This window comes from Lissotriton helveticus, chromosome 9 (assembly GCF_964261635.1).
Source record: "Lissotriton helveticus chromosome 9, aLisHel1.1, whole genome shotgun sequence".
In the NCBI taxonomy this organism is placed as follows: Eukaryota; Metazoa; Chordata; class Amphibia; order Caudata; family Salamandridae; genus Lissotriton; species Lissotriton helveticus.
The window spans coordinates 981113235-981131932 of NC_136070.1; the positions used below are offsets into that span (position 1 = coordinate 981113235).

Here is an 18698-nt window from a genome sequence, read left to right on the forward strand (position 1 = left end):
TTATCACTGATTCGGACAGAGCTCCTTTAATTTCGAGACTATACCTTCCCACCCGCGACTCTAAACTACGGGCTGCCAGAGAAAAAGACCTCGGTCACTCTCATCCCGATCAAAAATAGTATGCAACATGCTTAGTATCTCTCGATCATCGTCATAAGCTATTACATTATACATTTTTACGGCGAGCATATGTGACTTCAGCCAAACTATATATCACATAGACCCATCTTGAACATCTGAATGCCCCAAAGGACAAACCATATTCGCAGATTTTACCCACATGACGTGGACCTATATTAAAAGATTGCATCATATTGGCAATAAGTTTTCACTACGCTTGCCCGTATTACACAATTTGCATTGAGCCCTCCCCCTTATTAGACCTATTGGGCTCTGTTCAGGGTGTACCTAAATCATTGCGTCGCTTTGTAGCAATTGCCCTACTCATTGCCAAAATAGAAATTGCTGTACAGTGGGGAAACAAACGTTCACCCACCATGGAAATGTTGATCAAACGTCTAATATACTTCAATACAAACAGTGAGCTCCATGCAGCCCTACAGCCGCCCACCTCCAGAGCCCAAGATATTTGGCAACCATTCTCCTCACATTAGCCCCTTCTGGCAGCACACAGTCACTGTGAATACCTTTGCCATACATGACGCACCCTTTTGTGGAGCATTATATGACATTGCAGAACAAACAGGGGGCATCTCCGCTTCCATATCACACTTATTCATATCAATTTATCTGAGCTGCTGTCTGTATGGTATGGTTTTACCCATAATTATTTCTGTGGCATTTGTCCTGTGCAATGGAATAATTGCAAAATGCTCTATATACGCGATGGATGACCCGATATGTTTGTATCGTACAACAGAAAACGCAAAATAAAGTTTAACAAAAAAAGAAGCCAGTAATGTCTGGTAGTGGTGTGGACTGAAGCTCATGACGGTGCTCGACCAATGTCAATATGGGGACACCCTGGATGAAACTAAAGAGGCGGGTTTTGTAGAATGGGCCCCAATACTTTCAGGGGGTTCCTTGTGGACAAGTGCATAACAGACCTTAATCTATAGTACAATCCTTGTGGAAAGTGTTTTTTCTAGACAGCCTTGCCCTTCTTGGAACCAACATAACCAGGAACAGCTGGTTGCCCACCCAGAATTCCCAGATCCTAACCACGTAAAAGCTGAGAGCCCGGTAGGGATACAAGGTGATTGATCCTCATGGAATGGAGTAACATTCGGCAGAAACTAAACACTGAAGGGCAAGAGAAAACCAACATATTTCACAGATGTGCCTTAAGAGGGTCAACTATTTTTTTTTAATCACAAAACAGCACTAAAGTTCAGAATAGACAGAATTCATGGAGGGGCAATGCTCAGATAAAATGACACCACCATTGTCTGCAGATAAATCAAATGACCTCAAGTTGCCCTGCATAATCACCAGGCATGAAGGTGAGGAATCTGGAGGTTAGGGTGCAGAACCTGCCCCTCCTACTGCAAGAGGAGATACACTCTTAGTAGAAGAGGAACAGGACACACAAAAAAAAATCCAACAGACCTGCGTACAATACTCTCCACAGCTAGTCCAGCATAATCAGAATCATCTGCCTTCAGCCCTGACTCAATTTCCTCTGCACCAAGGAATCAAGTTGGATGGGATAAATGTGTCGAAAGTAAAGTCCCATTTTAGATGGAAAAATTCCCTTGAGCTCCCTGTATATGAAAACTGGAGGGCACAAAACAGCTGGCAATGAGCATTCTCCTGGTGGAAAAGAACCACCTGAGCTATGCCCCAAAGGCATACTGAGACACTTCTGGACTGTACCACCACTTGTGGTCGGCCATGTAATGTTACCTGAGGTGCTCAGACCTGATGTTTGTGTACCTCCCGACTGATCGACCACCAAATGTATCTTGTGTGCTTGACTCCAATCCCAAGCTTCAATGCTTCTCAACAGAGACCGCGTGAGTTCACACTGTCTTGTTTGTACCAGATTGCGGTCATGCTTTTACCTGAACTGAACAACCGCAAAGGGATGGCAAGAACGGATTCTGTGTCAGACAGACTGCCCAAAGCTCAATCAGGTTGATATGAAACATCTGCATTACTGGAGACCACAGTCCTCTGATCTCCCAATCCTGCGGATGTGCATTCCACCCTAGAATGGAGGCAGCTGACATCACTGTGGCTTTTACTGGGAGGGCAGAGAGGTCACCCACTCAAGAACTTCCCTGACACGGACTACCAGCGAAGATATTTTGCAGCCTTCAGGGAAAATCCCAAAACTGTCTGGAAATATGCCCCTCTTGCTGACCCACTGGAAAAGGCGACATCACTGAGGGAGGGCACGCATGTGCTATTGTATAACCATGATCATAGGTGGCCAACAAGATGCAGGAAGCTAAGAGGCCAATAGGCAAAGGCTTATCAGGTTGAAGACTCTCCCGCTTCCCTACTGAAACATCGGGATCATATCCTGAATGCCCTGGGGATGCAGAAGGCTCTAAGACCAACAATGTTCTGACGAAGATGAGGCATTGCACTGGTTCCAGGTGGAATTTGCGCATGATGATCAAAAACCCCAAGTTGAACAGAAGTGAAACCATGGCCCTCACGTGGTCTGACACCAGTTGTGGCGATTCGGCCTCCAGCACCCAATTGTCAAACTATGGGTATACCAGTTGTTTGGAGATGCGCCACGAACACTGCCAACATCTTAGAAAAGACTCAAGGCGTGGGATGTCAGCCTAAACAGAAGGACCACAACTTGATAGTGGGTGAAACTCACCACGAATACCAGGTCCATCCTGCACAACAGTAGGTACGTAAAATATCCTTTTTGCAATGTCAACATACCTCCTTGTGCGGTGTTATAAAAATAAACAGGTATTTAATGCCCTCGGTAACCACCTGTAAGTTCCCGGGTAGAGGAGGCCAGGAAGGGTTATGACCCGGTCCGTACACTGTGGACTTATTCCAATTGATCTTATATCCAGAATGTATACCCTGTTCCTTTATAATGTGAAAGAGAATGGGTATGGTTGTCAAGAGGTCTGTCACATTTAGGAGAATGTTATCTGCATAGAGCGAGATCTTCTCCTAAATACCATCATTGAGAGTAATTTGAAAGCCTCAAACCTCTGGATGAGTGCATATAGCATGAGCCAAAGATTAAATAATAAGTGCGAAACGGACTTGGGAGAGAGGACATCCCTGCTGTGTCCAGCGGCAGACTAAAAAGCTCAACGACAATCTACTATTGACTTCTACCGCAGCTACTGGTGCATTATATAATAAAGAGACCCATCTCTGAAATTTCGGTCCAAACCCAGATTTAGCATAGCATGCGTACAGCCCAGGAATGACCAATGCACCACATCAAACGCTTTTTCAGCGTTCATAGACAGGCATCACGGTCCTTAACCTTCATGTGCCAATTATGTGTCCTGTGGAGATTCAGCCAGGTAGCACGACTCAGTATAAACTTGGACTTATCGTTGTATATAACTGATGAAATGTGCTAGAGACGAGTGGCAAGAATTGTAGCTAGTATTTAACCTCAGTGTTTAGTAGGGAGATAGGACGATATGAGTCACATTTATCTTTGGGTTTACCATCTTTATGTATAACCATGATCATAGCTGTCCAGAGGTCAAGGGGAAGGATACCGTCTTTGTAAGAATCTTGGTAAAGACACAGGAAGTGGGGGCTCAATAAATGTATGCAGCGTTTATATAGTTTGGCCTGTATACTGATGGGGCCCGGGGTCCTACCTGGGAGTAGTTTAGCAACAGCCTCCAGTATTTCTATTAACGCTAGGTCTTCCTCTAACCCCCTGGCCTCCTCTTCTCCCAACATCGGGGTCGGTATGACCACCAGGTAGTCTAATATTTCTGAGGGATTACTGTGAGTGTGTGCCTCATAGAACGCCTTCTAATCTGTGAATGGATTAAAAAAAAATGTTTAAGTCATTCCTGGGTTGGAGACAATTTCCAGCACTCATTTGGCCTGTAACTCTTTCTTGCCAAACCAGGCAAGAAGTTTCACCGTATTTTCACCAACTTCGTAGAGTTGGTGTAATGACACCAGTCTTTTGTTTCCTAGTTGTATCCAAAGGCAGGTCGCGATATTCTAGTCTCAATGTTTCTAACTATCTACCGCGACCAAAGGATCTATCCTATCGATTGCCTGCCACTCTAAATGGAGTATCTGCTGCTCAAGGCGTTCTAATGTCTCAATCCCATTTCTTTTTTTCCATGCAAGTCAATTTTGAGCCTTATCATGTAAAACTGTTCTGTAAGCTTCCCCCAATACAGCCCCGAAAAAGACAGAATTTTCATTTTCTGAAAATAAAATTTCTGTATCAGCCCGAATACCCTTTAGGATCTTGCCATCCAGCAGGTCCCAGGCATTAAGCCGCCACCCCGCCAGACCAGGGAATCTTCAAGGGTTCTGAGTGGGGTTTCTGTGTGTACAGGATAAATGGCGCCTGTGCTGGTAGCGGTAGGTATAAGATGTACAGAAGTATTGTTGGACGGTGCTACAAGTCAGAGGAGACCCCAAGAAACCTCTGTAGAGAGTGGCCAGGGCCCACTCAATAAATACAACAAAAATTCCTGTGCACAAGTGTTATTAAATACGTTAGAAAGTCATCAATGGTCCAGAGCAAAGTAAAATAAAATTAAACAAGGTACACCCACATGTGTGGTTTATTTCCAAATGCAGTGTATTAACTCTTCCTTTTCTGGAAGAGTGACATCAACGAGAAACAAAACAACCAGCCGACACGTGTTTCGTCAAGCGGGCACTGGGCCCGTGACTCATCAGGGCTGTTTGGTTCCAAAATATGGGGTTCTCGCGTTGCCGGTGATAATTCCGACCCGGCAATTACGGGTAAGAGGAAGGTAACCATAACGGATAATCCTGGTACTGGGTGAGGAACGGCGGGTACGGCTGTCTTCACAGCGATCTGAGTTGGCGCCTGGGAACGAGACGGGTAATGTCTCCGGTCAAAGACCAGGGAATCTTGTTCCCAACCACACCAGAAGAGGGGAGTGATCCGAAAGTCCCCGGGTTAGATAATCCGCCTGTCCTATTTCATCTATCTTACCCACTGATACAGATATATAGTTCAACCTAGAACACACTTTATGGGCGCCTGAAAAATAGGAATATTGTCTGTCATGTGGGTGTTGACAGCGCCATAGATCAGTGAGTCCGAAATTGATAGAAAAATGTGACAACGGGGTGGTGCATGTCGGTCCTCCTCGAGTCCCACAGCGGTCTAGTGATGTATGCATTAGGTCATTAAAGTCACCCCCTATCACATAGAGATGAGGGCGTTTCCAGAAGGGTATCCACCACCTTACTCAAGGTAGAGGCCTGCAGTCAACATGCAGGGTTATTTCATGTCTGCCCCACATCCCTGTGACTCACACAAAATGTCCCAGGTGGTCCGTCCATCTGCACACCACTTGAAAAGGTGGGGACTTTTTGATGAATGTTGTCACTCATCGAGACCCAGAGGAGTAGCCCGCATGGGCTAAGGTGGTATATGGGTCCCTACCGAGAAAACCACAGTGAGTGACCTGTAGGTGGGTCTCTTGATGCATGACTACGTCAGGCTGCATTTGTTTACTATACTGTGTCAGCAATCCCCATTTAAACTTATGGCATACTCACATTCCATGTCATTACTGTAAAGGTAGGGGTCATGGTTCATGGTTACTAAGCATCTCATTGGTACGTGGAAAACTAATGAAGCCCTGATGTGTCCGTAGTGCAGCAGCCCTCCAAAGGCCTGTGCGACCAAACAGAAACAAAAGGGACAGAACCTCCCTCCCCGCCAACTCCACTCCCCAAGACCTTTCTGCATCACTAAACCACTTCATCAAACAGAAATAGCTGTGTGCAAGAGGAGAGGTCTCTCGGCCACCCCCCAAATACTGATCAATGTAAAATACTTTAACACTTGTAACATCAAAACAAATAAAAGGCAACAGAAGACCGATAAGGGTCACAACACAAACTTGATCCCTAATATAAGGGTGTCTGGGATGTCATTTGCTTGGTTAGATCTTGAGAGGCTGGTATGTTTGGTGCCAGTTCATATTTCAGTTTTCCCCAGATCTTGTGGTTCTGGCTGTGCCAGTTGTTGACCTGTGTCCATAGTCTGCTCCATGACAGAGATTTAGTCTGCAAGGGGATACACGCTCTCGGCCCACAATGACATCTCAGACTCTCTTGAGTCCAAAGCGTGCCCTGCTGTCTCATCTGGTCTTTGGCACTTTTAGTGAATGTATCATGGACTCCTTCCATGTCCGTAGAGAGCCCCCTTCCTGCTGACTCTTCTTCCTCAACCTGTAGGGAGTCTCCACGCAGCAGCCTACGTTCACTCCTTCGTCTCCTCTGTACAGTATCCTTGGGTCTGTGTAGGAGGCTGGCTTAGTATATGGTGCACACCTCAAGAAATGCTGCAACTTGAACTAATCCAGGCAACTCTTATGGTGATTTTAGTGGTCTTTGATAACCTTAGGCTCTCATAGTGGTAGCTGTGGAGAGCAGCTTTCAGGCCTATCTTGCATGAGTATAAAGCAGCTTGTTTCACCAACTTTAATCAATAGTGTAGGTTAGATGAAAAAGAACCACACAGTGTATATGAAAAATAAGCCTATTTATTACCCAACACAATCACTATCACATTGGTATAGCTCCTAACCTGAGATATCAACAATACACATGAAAAAACTTCAATGAAATTAGGTAAGTAGCACACATATATACTGGTCTCCAGGGGGAGACCAAACTATATACTAAATAAGTGGAATGCAAACTGCAACTGTAAGCAAATGAACCTTCAAATAGGTCCCCCGACTGCAGAAGGACCGCCACCAACGCGCTCATAACCAGCAGACTGGACTACGGCAACACCCTATACGCCGGAATCAACAGAACTCTTCTACACAAACTCCAAACTATTCAGAACGCCGCAGCCAGACGTGTCCTTGGGACACCGCGTCCTTCCACGTACCCAAGAGGAACCTCTGCCCCGCTGACCTCGCCCTGGTAGAGGTCCCCAGCATCCGCAGAAACAGAACAGGCGGGAGAGCCTTCGCCTACATCGCAGCCAAGCCCTGGAATGAGCTCCCTGTGAACATCAGACGCTCCCCGACCCTGCACACGTTCAGGAAAAACCTCAAGACCTGGCTCTTTGACTGATCCGGAGCCGCTCCCCCTTCTCCCCTAGCGCCTTGAGACCCTCACAGGTGAGTAGCATGCTTTATAAACACTTGGTTGATTGATTGATTGATTGATTGATTGATTGATTGAACAGGACTTGGACCAGAGGACTCAGAAGAGCTGGTGGTACAAGGAACCACCCAAGTTAAGTTCCCAGGAACCCCACGGAGGCTGTTTTCAGAGTGGAAACACACCCACCGGCTCAATAGAAGTCAATAAAGAAGTTGCAGTTTTAAAGAAGGACCCTTCCCAGTGGACCCCGAAGAAACCATTTGGAGGATGGAAGGTTGGAGAGCCACCCCATCCATGGATGCCCCAGGAACAAGGTTATCTACACAAGGGAAGCCAGGTGCATAGGGGTGAAGTGATATCGGAACCGCCCGCAGACGACAGTGGGAGACTTGGGAAGAAATTCCTCTAGAGAAGTCTGTGAAGATGTCCTGTGGAACCCAAGGGTAGATTCTTAAAGAGGAGAACCTGCAAGCAGAGGGACAGAGTCTATGCCACTCAGATGTGACCAGGAGGCACAGAGACACAATGCCAACGTGTCAGGAAGTTCAGAAGAATTGAGGACCTTGTTGCTGTAGCTGTGGGGACCAGGAGAGGCTGTGGAAGACAAGGAGCTATACACAAGCTGCCTCACGTTGGTGTCTAGGTGTTCGGTGTCCAGTGGAAGCACCAACAAGCCTTGGTAGCTGCAACTGGTGTGGAAGACGAAAAGATGCAATTGTTGGGACCAGCAAGGTCCAAGCGACTCACCATGTACAGGAGAATCAGAGAGGGCCCTGGGCAAACAGAGGAGCCCACCAAAGCAGAAGAAGACCCTCGAGAGGACCCAAAGGCACAGGAGTAGCAAAAGAGCCTCAGGCAGATCACAAATGATGGAGGCCCACGATGCAGTAGATGCAGAGAGGATGCTGTTCTTTGAGGGATGAGATGCTGAAGGCTGGAGCTTTTTGTAGCCCGAAGATCTCTGGAGTGCTGAGCCAACACGCCTTGGTAACAGCAAGTTGATGCAGTGCACAGGGGTTTGGTCTAGGCAGCTCCGACGAGGGATACTGTCTTGCAAATTGCAGGAAAGACAGGTCAGGCCTCTGGAGAGCAAAAGAACCACCACTTGTGTTGCTGAGACACAAGAAGCCCATAGGACGACAGGAGAAGCACCGGTCAGCTTCGTTGCGGTGCCTGCAGACGCAGGGAAGTTACTACTTCACTCAAAGAGTGATTTCTTCGGATGTCTTAGATGCCCACAGGTCTTATGGAGAACCTGAGCGAAGCACAGAGAAGAAGACTTGCAGAACAGCGAGACCAGGAGCAGTAGGAGTCTTCATTGATGCAGTCTTGGTTCCAGGCGAAGTCTAACGAAGTCCAAGTGTCCAGATGTTGAAGAGTGTCATGGTTTCAGAGTTGAGTCTTGTTCCAGGACAAATCTGAGGACCCACCCACGGGAAAAGCCCTTAATTACCCAAGGTAAGGGTTGGAACAACTAAGGGATCCCTCCCAGAGGAGGAGCTGGACAGAGAGGAGGATACTCCCTGTCCTTTGTCCAGTTTCGCGCCATAGCCGGAACCAAGGGCTCCTGAACTGGTCAAACCGGTGTATGCAAGGAGGGCACCAAAGGTGCCCTTCAAAGCAGTCTGGTGGCGCCAGAAAGCACCCCCACCCCAGCCCAACACACTAAGTCTTGTCTGGGAGGTGGTCAAACCTCCCTGTGGCAGGAAACCTATTGTTCTACCTTCCCCTGCTCGAGCTTGGCTCAGCAGCAGCAGGGCATAACAGTGTCTGTAGTCGGTGCCAGCATTAGCATGCTGGCAGAGCCCAATAGCTTGTAACCGGGCGTACAGGGGGCTCCTCTAAGAAGCCCCCCAGTACATGGGATCATACCTTCAAAACCGGAATCAGTGTTGGGGTATGAATCCAACATGTTTCATACCAAAAATGACCAGGTTCGGTGCAGCCATCATATAGTTAGACAGCTCATAATGACTGATGTCCACTATATATCTTAAAATGGCTAACCGCACTTACAGAGTCTGGAGAGGGGCACCCTCACACTTATAACCAAGCACCCTGCCCTCGGGGCTGAAGAGCCTGTCATAGGGATGACATAGGTTTTAAGTGTAGTGACCTCAGATATAAGAAAACTTAATCTGTCGGGAGTAGTGAAAGAACCCTTTCACATAGGTTGCAATGGCAGATCTGTAGTCATAGTTTAAATGGACTCTTGTGAGTAGCACAATACATGCTGCAGTCCATTGGAGACCCCTGGTGTACCTATGCCCTGGATACCTCAGTACCATATACTAGGGAAGGATACACCGTTAGCCACTTGTGGAGGTACCAAAGTAATTACCAGGACCATTTTAAGTGAGAAAGCACAGATGCTGGGCTCCAAATTAGCAGACTCCTAGCAAACTACAGTTAAAACACACTGACAACAGGCAAAAAGTGGGGGTAACCATGAAAGCAGATCCTACTTTCAACAGCGTGGCTCCCACATTTTGAAACAGCCTCTGTTCTGAGCTCGGTCCACCACGAGGGTGCAACACTGGACGCTCCTCTATCCACGCCCAGGCCTCTTCTGCCAATTGAAAGAAGTGTGCCTTGCCCTGGTATATGACTTTCAACTTCTTAGGAAACACTGACATATATTGCAGCTGGAGGGCTCTTAATTTCACATTGACAGAATCAAAGGCCCGTCTTTGACCATGGACCATGGACCTCACAGCTACAGTCCGGGAATACCATAATCCTGGAATTTTCATACCTAATTTCGCCTTTACGGTGCACGTCCCGTAGAATCATATCCCAATCTAGGAAGTTGAGAAACCTTGCTATAATGGGTCTGGGTGGTGCCCCTGGAGGCAGTTTCGCATTCAGTGCCCGGATGTGCCTGCTTTATCTCAAAGCAAGCAGAAAAGGGTTCCAGTGAAAGAGTAGCCAGTTCGCCAGAAATATGGGGGCACTAGCCCTCTCTATGCCCTCTCGAAAGCCCACAAAAAGAAGGTTATTCCTGCATGCTTTATTTTCTGCATCAACCAGACTCCATAGTACATCTTTATTGGTGCTACAGAGATCCTCTATTCCCTTCCGAAGTTCAGGCACTGTATCTTCCACCTCCAAAACTCAAGTCTCTGCTTCCATTACTCTTTCTGAGGCTTTGTGCAGACCCTCGCATAATAACGTACTTCCAAGCACACCTCCCCTTTCTTACCCTCTAGCGCCTACCATGAGGATTGTATCGCTTGAAGTAAGATGGCAGCTTCATCCACCTGGGAGTCCATAACTTTAGTATTATGGTGCATCGTTCAATCTAGGGTGTTTGGTGTCCCTGTCCTTCGCCATCATGTTGGGTAATCAAATATGATGCTAGCTGCAGTGTGTGTGCTCAGTGCCTCCCTCCGAGCCTTTGGCAAGTCGTTGGAAAGAGCAATGCAAGGGTAGACCAGCAACCAGGAACCCGGCAGGGAGGAGCAGGCAGACCAGTTCACCCCGATGCGGACGTCGATTATCACAGTTTAAATCAGGCATGGTGGCACCAGAGCAGCAAGGACTCTGCCACACAGGATGGTAGAAGGATTGATTGATTGAATTCCCCCCAACCAACACACAGTGAACACTGCGATGAAGCTACAGCTGGACCAAGTCTTGCACCCTGGGAGCAGTCCATCTAGTGCCTTAAAACCATCAGTTAACTGTTACTGCCCAGAGTGCTAGCTCAAGAAGTCCCCCACAGCCCAACATGTCCCCCCTTATCGCTCCCATATCATATGCAGGTTCATAAATGATGTTTCACAAGAGCCAAGTCCAGTCACAGTTCTGCAGGCAGATATCACGGCCTTCCACCACACCACCTTTAGTGCCCGTTTAGAATCACCTTGAAGGTATCATGAGTCACCCCGCTGCTCCGCAATGTATCCTCGAAAACAAGGGGGGGCGCTGCTCCTCACCTCCGGAGGCCGGCAACTCCCATGGGCTCCACCTCTCCGTTCAGGGCGTCTCAGGACCCGGACCAGTAGCCCCAGTCCTCCTCGCCTCACTGCAAAGCAAGGCATCTCCCTTCGGGCCCCGCCAGACGCCCAATCCAGAGCCTAGATGGGTCCCCGCAATCCCGCTCAGATGCTGACAACAGCATGCTCGACCACCAGTGGCGATCATTCGCAGCCTGGTCCGGAGATCCTCCACCCTAACCCACTACCCCACCCGAACAACTTCAGAAATGGCTAGAAGTCTTACCGTGGGGAGTGGGGCACCTCTCCCGCGTCTCGGGGTCCGACTCTGCCTGGAGGGCTATCACGATGGTCCACAATCCCCAGGGCAATCTTTGAAGCATTCGGAGCGGTACAGCCACAGGCAGGGCCCGGGGGACATTCAAACGGCACAGCCCACCATTTTGTTGGGATCCGGGCGGCCTGGCCCCACAGCCTCTACCTGTCTCTCTGCAAGCTGTACATGCTTAAATTCGGCAGATGGGTGGTGTCACGCCCTCTTGTAGGTTGTCCAGGATATAGAAATACTTTCGTAGACCAGCAGGATTCTTGACGGATTAGGTGGCTTCAGCCAGAGCTCCCAGAGAATGCGACTCACTCGGCCATGTTGCTGGCCACGCACCTCCCAAGCAGACCATTGTTTTATATTGATCTTTATTGGCTTTATAAATTACAGTACTACAGTTCCACAATGTTCCTACCTAAAAATGGTTCAGAGAGGATAACCTGAGTATATGTTTTTACCAGGATAGCCAACAAAGACATACATATTTGTTGAAATTGCATGAGAACAATAACATACGTGTCACACCAAATTGCATTTCTACCTTTAAAACTTAAACAGGAACAGAACAGTAAAGAGAGGGGAAAAATGTAATGTCGCTCTATCCTTTTCCCCTACATCCATCATGCAGCCGCTTGCATTGTACACCGTTATTAGTGTGCAAGATGTCTGGGTTTGTGCCTATTACAGAGCTCACATTCTCAAACCAAACAGGAGCCCAAAAAGCCTATAACAAAGTCTCACTATGTGTGCTGGGTCTTCATCTCTTCTTTACCACAAACCATGTAAAAACTTTAAGTATAAGGGTATCTGTCATCTTACTTATTAGTTAATGGCTCACTGCAGAGGTTTCCAATTCAATGCTTCCTTGGGCCCAAACAGTGCCCTGGACCTGCCAATACTTGTGGACAGCTATGGTGGAGCACATCTAATCAGATCGGTCTTCCTTCTACCCAGATCTGCTGGCTGGGGGGAATGGGGATCTCCAATCTGAGATGAGCCTCTTAGAGATCATTAAGGCCAGGCGCCGCCATTGGGTACATAGTCTGTAACCGCTCCGCGGTCAAATATGTCTGGTGAACATAATTAAACTGAAATTATTTAAGCATTTCATTCTGAAATACATAGCAGATGTACTGTAATGTTTTGGTCCATTCAGCAGCTGTCAGGTCCTTTGCTTGAATGCTCATTTTATTTCCTTAGTAAGATATCTAAGCCGTTCTTCTTAAGGCTAGACAGACTGCCTATGCCACCTCCCAGATTGCATAAAAATACCGGATGTATGACGTTACAACGCAGGCTATTACAATGTCTGCCTTTACAACGCGGTTTTTACATCGCAAACCTTTACAACGCATAGCGCTTAGAGGTGCTGGATAGTGGTAAGTATAATTTTCTATTCCAACTCCAGTCCCCGTGGACACTAGGGAAGGTGTTGGATAGAAAATTAAACTTATTCCCTATCCTAGAGCGCCCCCCAGCGCAATGCGTTGTAATGGTTTGCGTTGTAATGACCGTGTTGTAATGGTAGTGCGTTGTAATAGTTGCGTTGTAAGGGTTGTTCACCAAAAATACCTTGCCAGAAGGCAGGTTGTCCTAGTGGATCTAAGGGCAAGACCCTGCAAAAGATGAAAAAAAACTTTTTACCCATGTCCTAAATTCACTGTGGCTCAATGTAGGTTACGAGGAGCGACTGGGAAGGGCAGTGGGTTCTGCTTAGAGCAGGGTGAAGCTTGTACTACAAGGTTCTTGGGGGCGGGTTAGTTTGAGGGGGAAGGTAGCCGGGGGGATGAGCATATAGAAATTTGGGGTCTCTCGGTGCCAAACTGTGGCAGCAGACAACTGACAGTTTACCACAGAGACAGAAGATGGTTTGTCCGATGCAACAAGTATGGGTTCCATGAGTGCCTCATCAAATCAAAGCAATGACTCCGAAGCTTTTTGTAAGGTTTTTCTTATTCTCCTCCAAGGGGGAGACAACTCAAAAATATCTGCAGCCCTTTTATAGGGATTGCTGTAAGAGAAGCCACCTCCTTCCACAGAGGTCCTGAAGGGCATTCCAAGCTTACATCTGGCATACCAAGTCCACTACAATTTTGGAGGGCCAGATAATCACCAGTAGGAGGGACCAAATTTCCGGCCTCACTACAGTCATTGTCGTCATGACCAATGATCTCTTGGATTGGTATGTGGTCCGAATCTATGCCAAAAAATGAGCCCAGCCCAAAAAAGAACTTGCCTCGAGGTAAGGCTTCGTGCTGAGATTCTTCCCTGCACTGGGATTCTTCTATCTTGCATCAGTCTATGTGCCTGCCTCCTTTAATCCATGAGAACAAACCTGGTCTGCTGAAGCAGCTTCAAAGCAGGCACCAAAGACATCGCTGGGACTGACGCTGGTGGGAGCAATGTTGGTGGCGGCTTTAGTGGTAGGGCCATCAGGAACTAGGACGAGACCAGAGGGAGGATGTTTATGGTTGGCCGGCGCAGTTGGATGTCCTGTCGGCAAAAGTCCAGACAAGGGCACCAAGGTTCCATGGGCTGGAATGTGCAGTGGGAGTATGGTGGAAAAGCACCAACATGGCTTGAGTGAAGGCAATGACCTGTGCCTAATCAGCACCAGGTGTTGGGAACTCGGGGCATACAAAGAGTGTTACCAGGTCTGTTTTTGGGGTCAGGGCAGAAGTGGCACCGGGGTGATATCCACCAATCATATTTTTTGAGAGGTTGCTGGAGACAGAGGGGCCAATTTAGACTCGGACAGGCAGCCCCCATGGTGGCAGGGATCATTTCCTTTGCCACCATGGCTGGGTTGCACCCCCCAAAAAAAATTTAAGAGACCAGCGACAACCCTGTAGTGATATCTGTGCTGTCACTGCATCTCTTTTAAAGGCACAAAATGTTTTGTGTGTGTCCACCATATTTCTGATGGCCACGCACCAAACTATTTTGTTTTTCAGAAACAACCTCCCAAAGCGGGAGCTTGTTTGTTAAACACAAAAAATAATGTCGCCCACACCCAGGGAGTTTTCACAGAGTCCTTTGTGCTGCCAGAATACGTTTTCTGACAGTAGAACTAGAAGTTGTTATGCCGTTGGGAAAACTGATAGTACACCTGATTCATAACTGAGTGATAGACAGAGGGTTTGGGGGACAGGGTACTCTGTCACATTTGTGTCAGAGTACCCTGTCCGCCAAATTGTAAGTCAGGCCCTACGCCTGGGAACGAATCTGGAGCAGAACTGGATGAAACAACTCTGAGTCAGCCGGTTGTCACATGCCCATGCTATAGGGAGTGTTACCTCTCGCTCCTAAATGGCCTTCCAAGGGCATGAGGTCACACAACTTTGAATTTTGTTTAGGTCCCAAGCACCACAGGCAGATCTTGTGAATGTTAAAACCTAACATTTTGGGTGAAGACATCCTGCCAGAAAATCAATCTTCAAAATAAAAATTCCATGGAGAGCTACTCTGAATCTAGGCTAATGTGCACAGAAAAAAAGAGTTGACTTCATGGCACCGGGATGGCACCTATTGGGCTCTGACGATGTCCAGGGTGGGATCCGACATCAAGGTGGAGCAGAGGGTCTCCTATTGCCACAGGACAGGAGAGCTGATCCAAGTATTATGGCTCCAGTAGGGTGTATGGAAAAGATTCATGAGGTGAGAAATCTACAAGTAGAAGTGTCCATCAGAAAGATTTTTACATTAGAATACTGGTGTAGTTTACTGCAATTGAACAGTGTGGTCAAGTTAAGACTATTATGAGGAAATTAAATAAATACATTTTCAAATAGTTATTGCAAGCACCTATGTACTACATTATAAAATTACATGGTGCCAACTACCATGTAATTTCTTAAACTGTAAACATTGTGTAGTTTGGGCAGTCAAACGAGATGAATGATTTGCACAATGCATGACTGGGAGGAAAGCACAGGCAGTGTTATTGTCTATTACCAAGTGGAGTGAATCATCAAGAGACTGTCTGACAAATGACAGCAGAGTATGCAGTTAACATTATCTCACAGACATTTACATGGGCGCCTTATGAAAGCAGAAATTCTGAAGTTACATACCCTTTTACAGAGGGTTCCAAATCTACCACAAAGTCCGCCTGGAAATCCTCCACCACAGTTTTTCCAATCCAGTCCTGGAATACATTAACAATCAACTGATTAAGTAAAGATAAGGTTAATATTACACTTTCTACGAAGGTCGGATAGTTAAATGAAGTAACTTTAACTTGCGTACTTGTGTATAGTGATGTCATCAATTATGTCATTTTAGATTAAAATATTACTTTAACCTTTGGTCTTTTGAGTTAATGTCTGATTTATTTATTTGTATGTAAAACAAGATATTTTTACCACACAACTATAAGGCCACTTTAACCTTCTTTTTCCAGTGAATTTCTAGGTTGTTTTTTTTAACAAAAAATAATATGTTATTAACTTTCCCAGCCCCCAAATGCCCCCTCAATCCGTTCCCCGCAATGGCCCTGGGGGTTACCCACCCATATGGTCATGGGGTCAAGGAAACCTGCTCTCCCTTCCATAAACCAAAGCTGATTGCTTTTCCACACGGGGAGCTGGATCTTAGCAGCTCCCCATGTGGAAAAGCAACGCAGGCACCGCAGGAGGCAGGGAGCCGACAGGACGGTGGGGAGATTGGGGAACCCCCACAAGGTCCCAAACGGTGAGGGCCAGCCCCGGGGGAATGGGTCCCCGGGGCTACTAGTGGCCGGGAGGGGGGCCACGTGGCCCCCCTCCTTACATTTTTTTTTAAATAAAACATTTAAAAAAAAAAAAAAAAGACTGGCCTTGGGAGGGGGGGGGGGGGAAGACAACGCAGCCCCCCTTTCAAATTCTTTAAAAAAAAAAGAATAGAATAGGGGTCAGGCCATGAGGGATGGAGTCCCCAGGGCCAATAGAATAGGAAAAGAAGGGGAGGCACACAGCCCCCCTTCTTGAAAAAAAGTTTTCTTTTTTTAAAAAGACTGGCATCGTAACGGAGGCCCCGCCCCCTCCCTGCAGCACTATGCAAACGCACCCCCTGGTGCGTTTGCAGATGGGGAACTAATTCCCCTTGAATACTGGGGGTCCCTGGGGGCCAACTACCCCACCAGGAACCTCCAGTATGCGCCAGGGAGCTGGGGTGCAGAGAGGTGTTCAAAGGTCACGCCCCTTTTTACACCTCGCTGCAACGCAGCTCTGTGGCGCTTAATGGAGGTACCTGGTGGGCTAGTTGCACCCCTGGGACCCTCAAGATTCAAGGGGAGTTAATCCCCCAACTTAACACGCGCCAGTGGTGAAGGGAGGGGACAGGGCCTGAGATGACGTGTGCAAACACGCCCTGTGGCGCGTTTTAAGTTGGGGAAATAGTTCCTCTTCAATCCTGAGGCCCCCTGGGGGCCAACTAGCCCACCAGGTGCTTCCAGTAAGCGCCAGTGCGCTGCGTTGCAGAGAGGTGGTCCAGGCTGTGCCCCTTTTTTCACCTCTCTGCAACGGTGCTTACTGGAGGTACATAGTGGGCTAGTTTGACCCTAGGGACCCTCAGGATTCAAGGGGACTTTATCTCCCAACTTGAAACTGCCACAGGGCGTGTTTACACAGTGGGGAAGCGAGGGCACGGGGCCTGAGGTGACGTGTGCAAACACACCCTGTGATGCGTTTTAAGTTGGGGAAATAATTCCCCTGCAATCCTGAGGGTCCCTGGTGGCTAACTAGCCCACCAGGTGCTTCCAGTAAGCGCCACTGCGCTGCGTTGCAGAGAGGTGGTCCAGGTTGTGCCCCTTTTTACACCTCTCTGCAACTCAGCTCTGTGGCGCTTACTGGAGATACCTGGAGATGTCATCAGTGATGTCATTTGAGATGTCATCAGTGATGTCATGAGTGATGTAATATGTGACGTCATCAGCAGTGCATTGCGGGCGCGCAAGTTATAGTTAGCTGAACTAACTATAAAGGGGGAATTTCACTGGTTTTGTACGAGTGAAATGTCCAACTAACTAGAACGTCCCTCAAACCTATGGTTTTTTCAGTGAATTTCTAAGGTTTTTTAAATGCTAACTTCTAACTATAATGTGCCTGAAACCTATGATTTTTCAGTGACGGCCGAAACGCGTCTTGACTTTATGCAAAAATAAATAATGCTGGCACATAAGTTGGTCTACGCCAGTTATTCCGCGTCTAAGCGGAGAGAATAATACGAGGTCTTGCTGATATATATATATATATATTCACTGAAAAAAACATAAGTTTTACAGAAGTTATAGTTAGGAATTATCATTTAAAAAACCTTTCAAATTCCCCCCCAAAAACATAGGTTTCAGGGACGTTATAGTTAGTTGGACATTTGACTCATATAAAACCAGAGAAATTCGCCTATTATAGTTAGTTGAGCTAACTATAACTCGCGCGCCCACAATTCACTGCAAAAACGAAGAATGAGTTTACTAGACCAATTTGACTTTAGGCATTTCTATTGGTGTTCCTTCATTAGCATGACCAGCATGCAAGCCAAGTAATCTTCACTAAATAAGGCAAGCTTTCATGTCGTAGTCGGCTTTAAAGGGCTTGAGAGCCCAAATATCTAAAAGTACACTCATGTTTCAATGATCAAGGCTTCCTGACTAGCGTATAAATGAATAGAAGTCAGCAGATGAGATGCTGAGTATTTAGGTCCTTATTTAGACCCTCGTAGATGTTCCTCTGGTCTGCCACGTGGGTGGGGGTCATACCCACTTCCAACATGGAGAGGGACCATCCATTGTATTTGGAGATCACCCAACTGTCTACCAAGGATCTTTATTCTGTGAAGGGAGCCACCACAGCACTTCAATGTTTTCTAAGTGAGAGACATGTTTAAACCACCTCGGAGTCTGTTTTCTCTGAACAAAAAGTAAATTGCCACCTCGCTTGGTGGGCAGGTCAAATGAGTGATTGTAATCCCTCCCACAATAGGGAAAGATAACCGTCACTGCAGATCCAGCAATCTAATAGCAGATAGACCACTGAGTCAGGGGTTAATATCATCATAGGCAGTGCCAATAGTAAATCAGCTATTACAATAACAATAAGGGTTTGGTAGGGGGAGAGAGAACCATCGGTTTACAGCTTTCCTCCCGCTCAACCAAACCCTATATGAGGCCCTTCGTTCTTTAAAAATCGAGATAT

At 47.1% G+C, this 18698-nt stretch overlaps 1 protein-coding gene across 1 annotated transcript in view; it reads right to left on the reverse strand.

Moving 5' to 3' along the window:
- FANCD2 (FA complementation group D2) overlaps nucleotides 1-18698 on the reverse strand; it is a 909275-nt gene that overhangs the window by 622964 nt on the left and 267613 nt on the right. The window contains exon 22 of the mRNA XM_078661284.1: nucleotides 15600-15673. Within this exon, the coding sequence (XP_078517410.1) occupies nucleotides 15600-15673 (74 nt within the window). The remainder of the gene's footprint in view (nucleotides 1-15599; nucleotides 15674-18698) is intronic.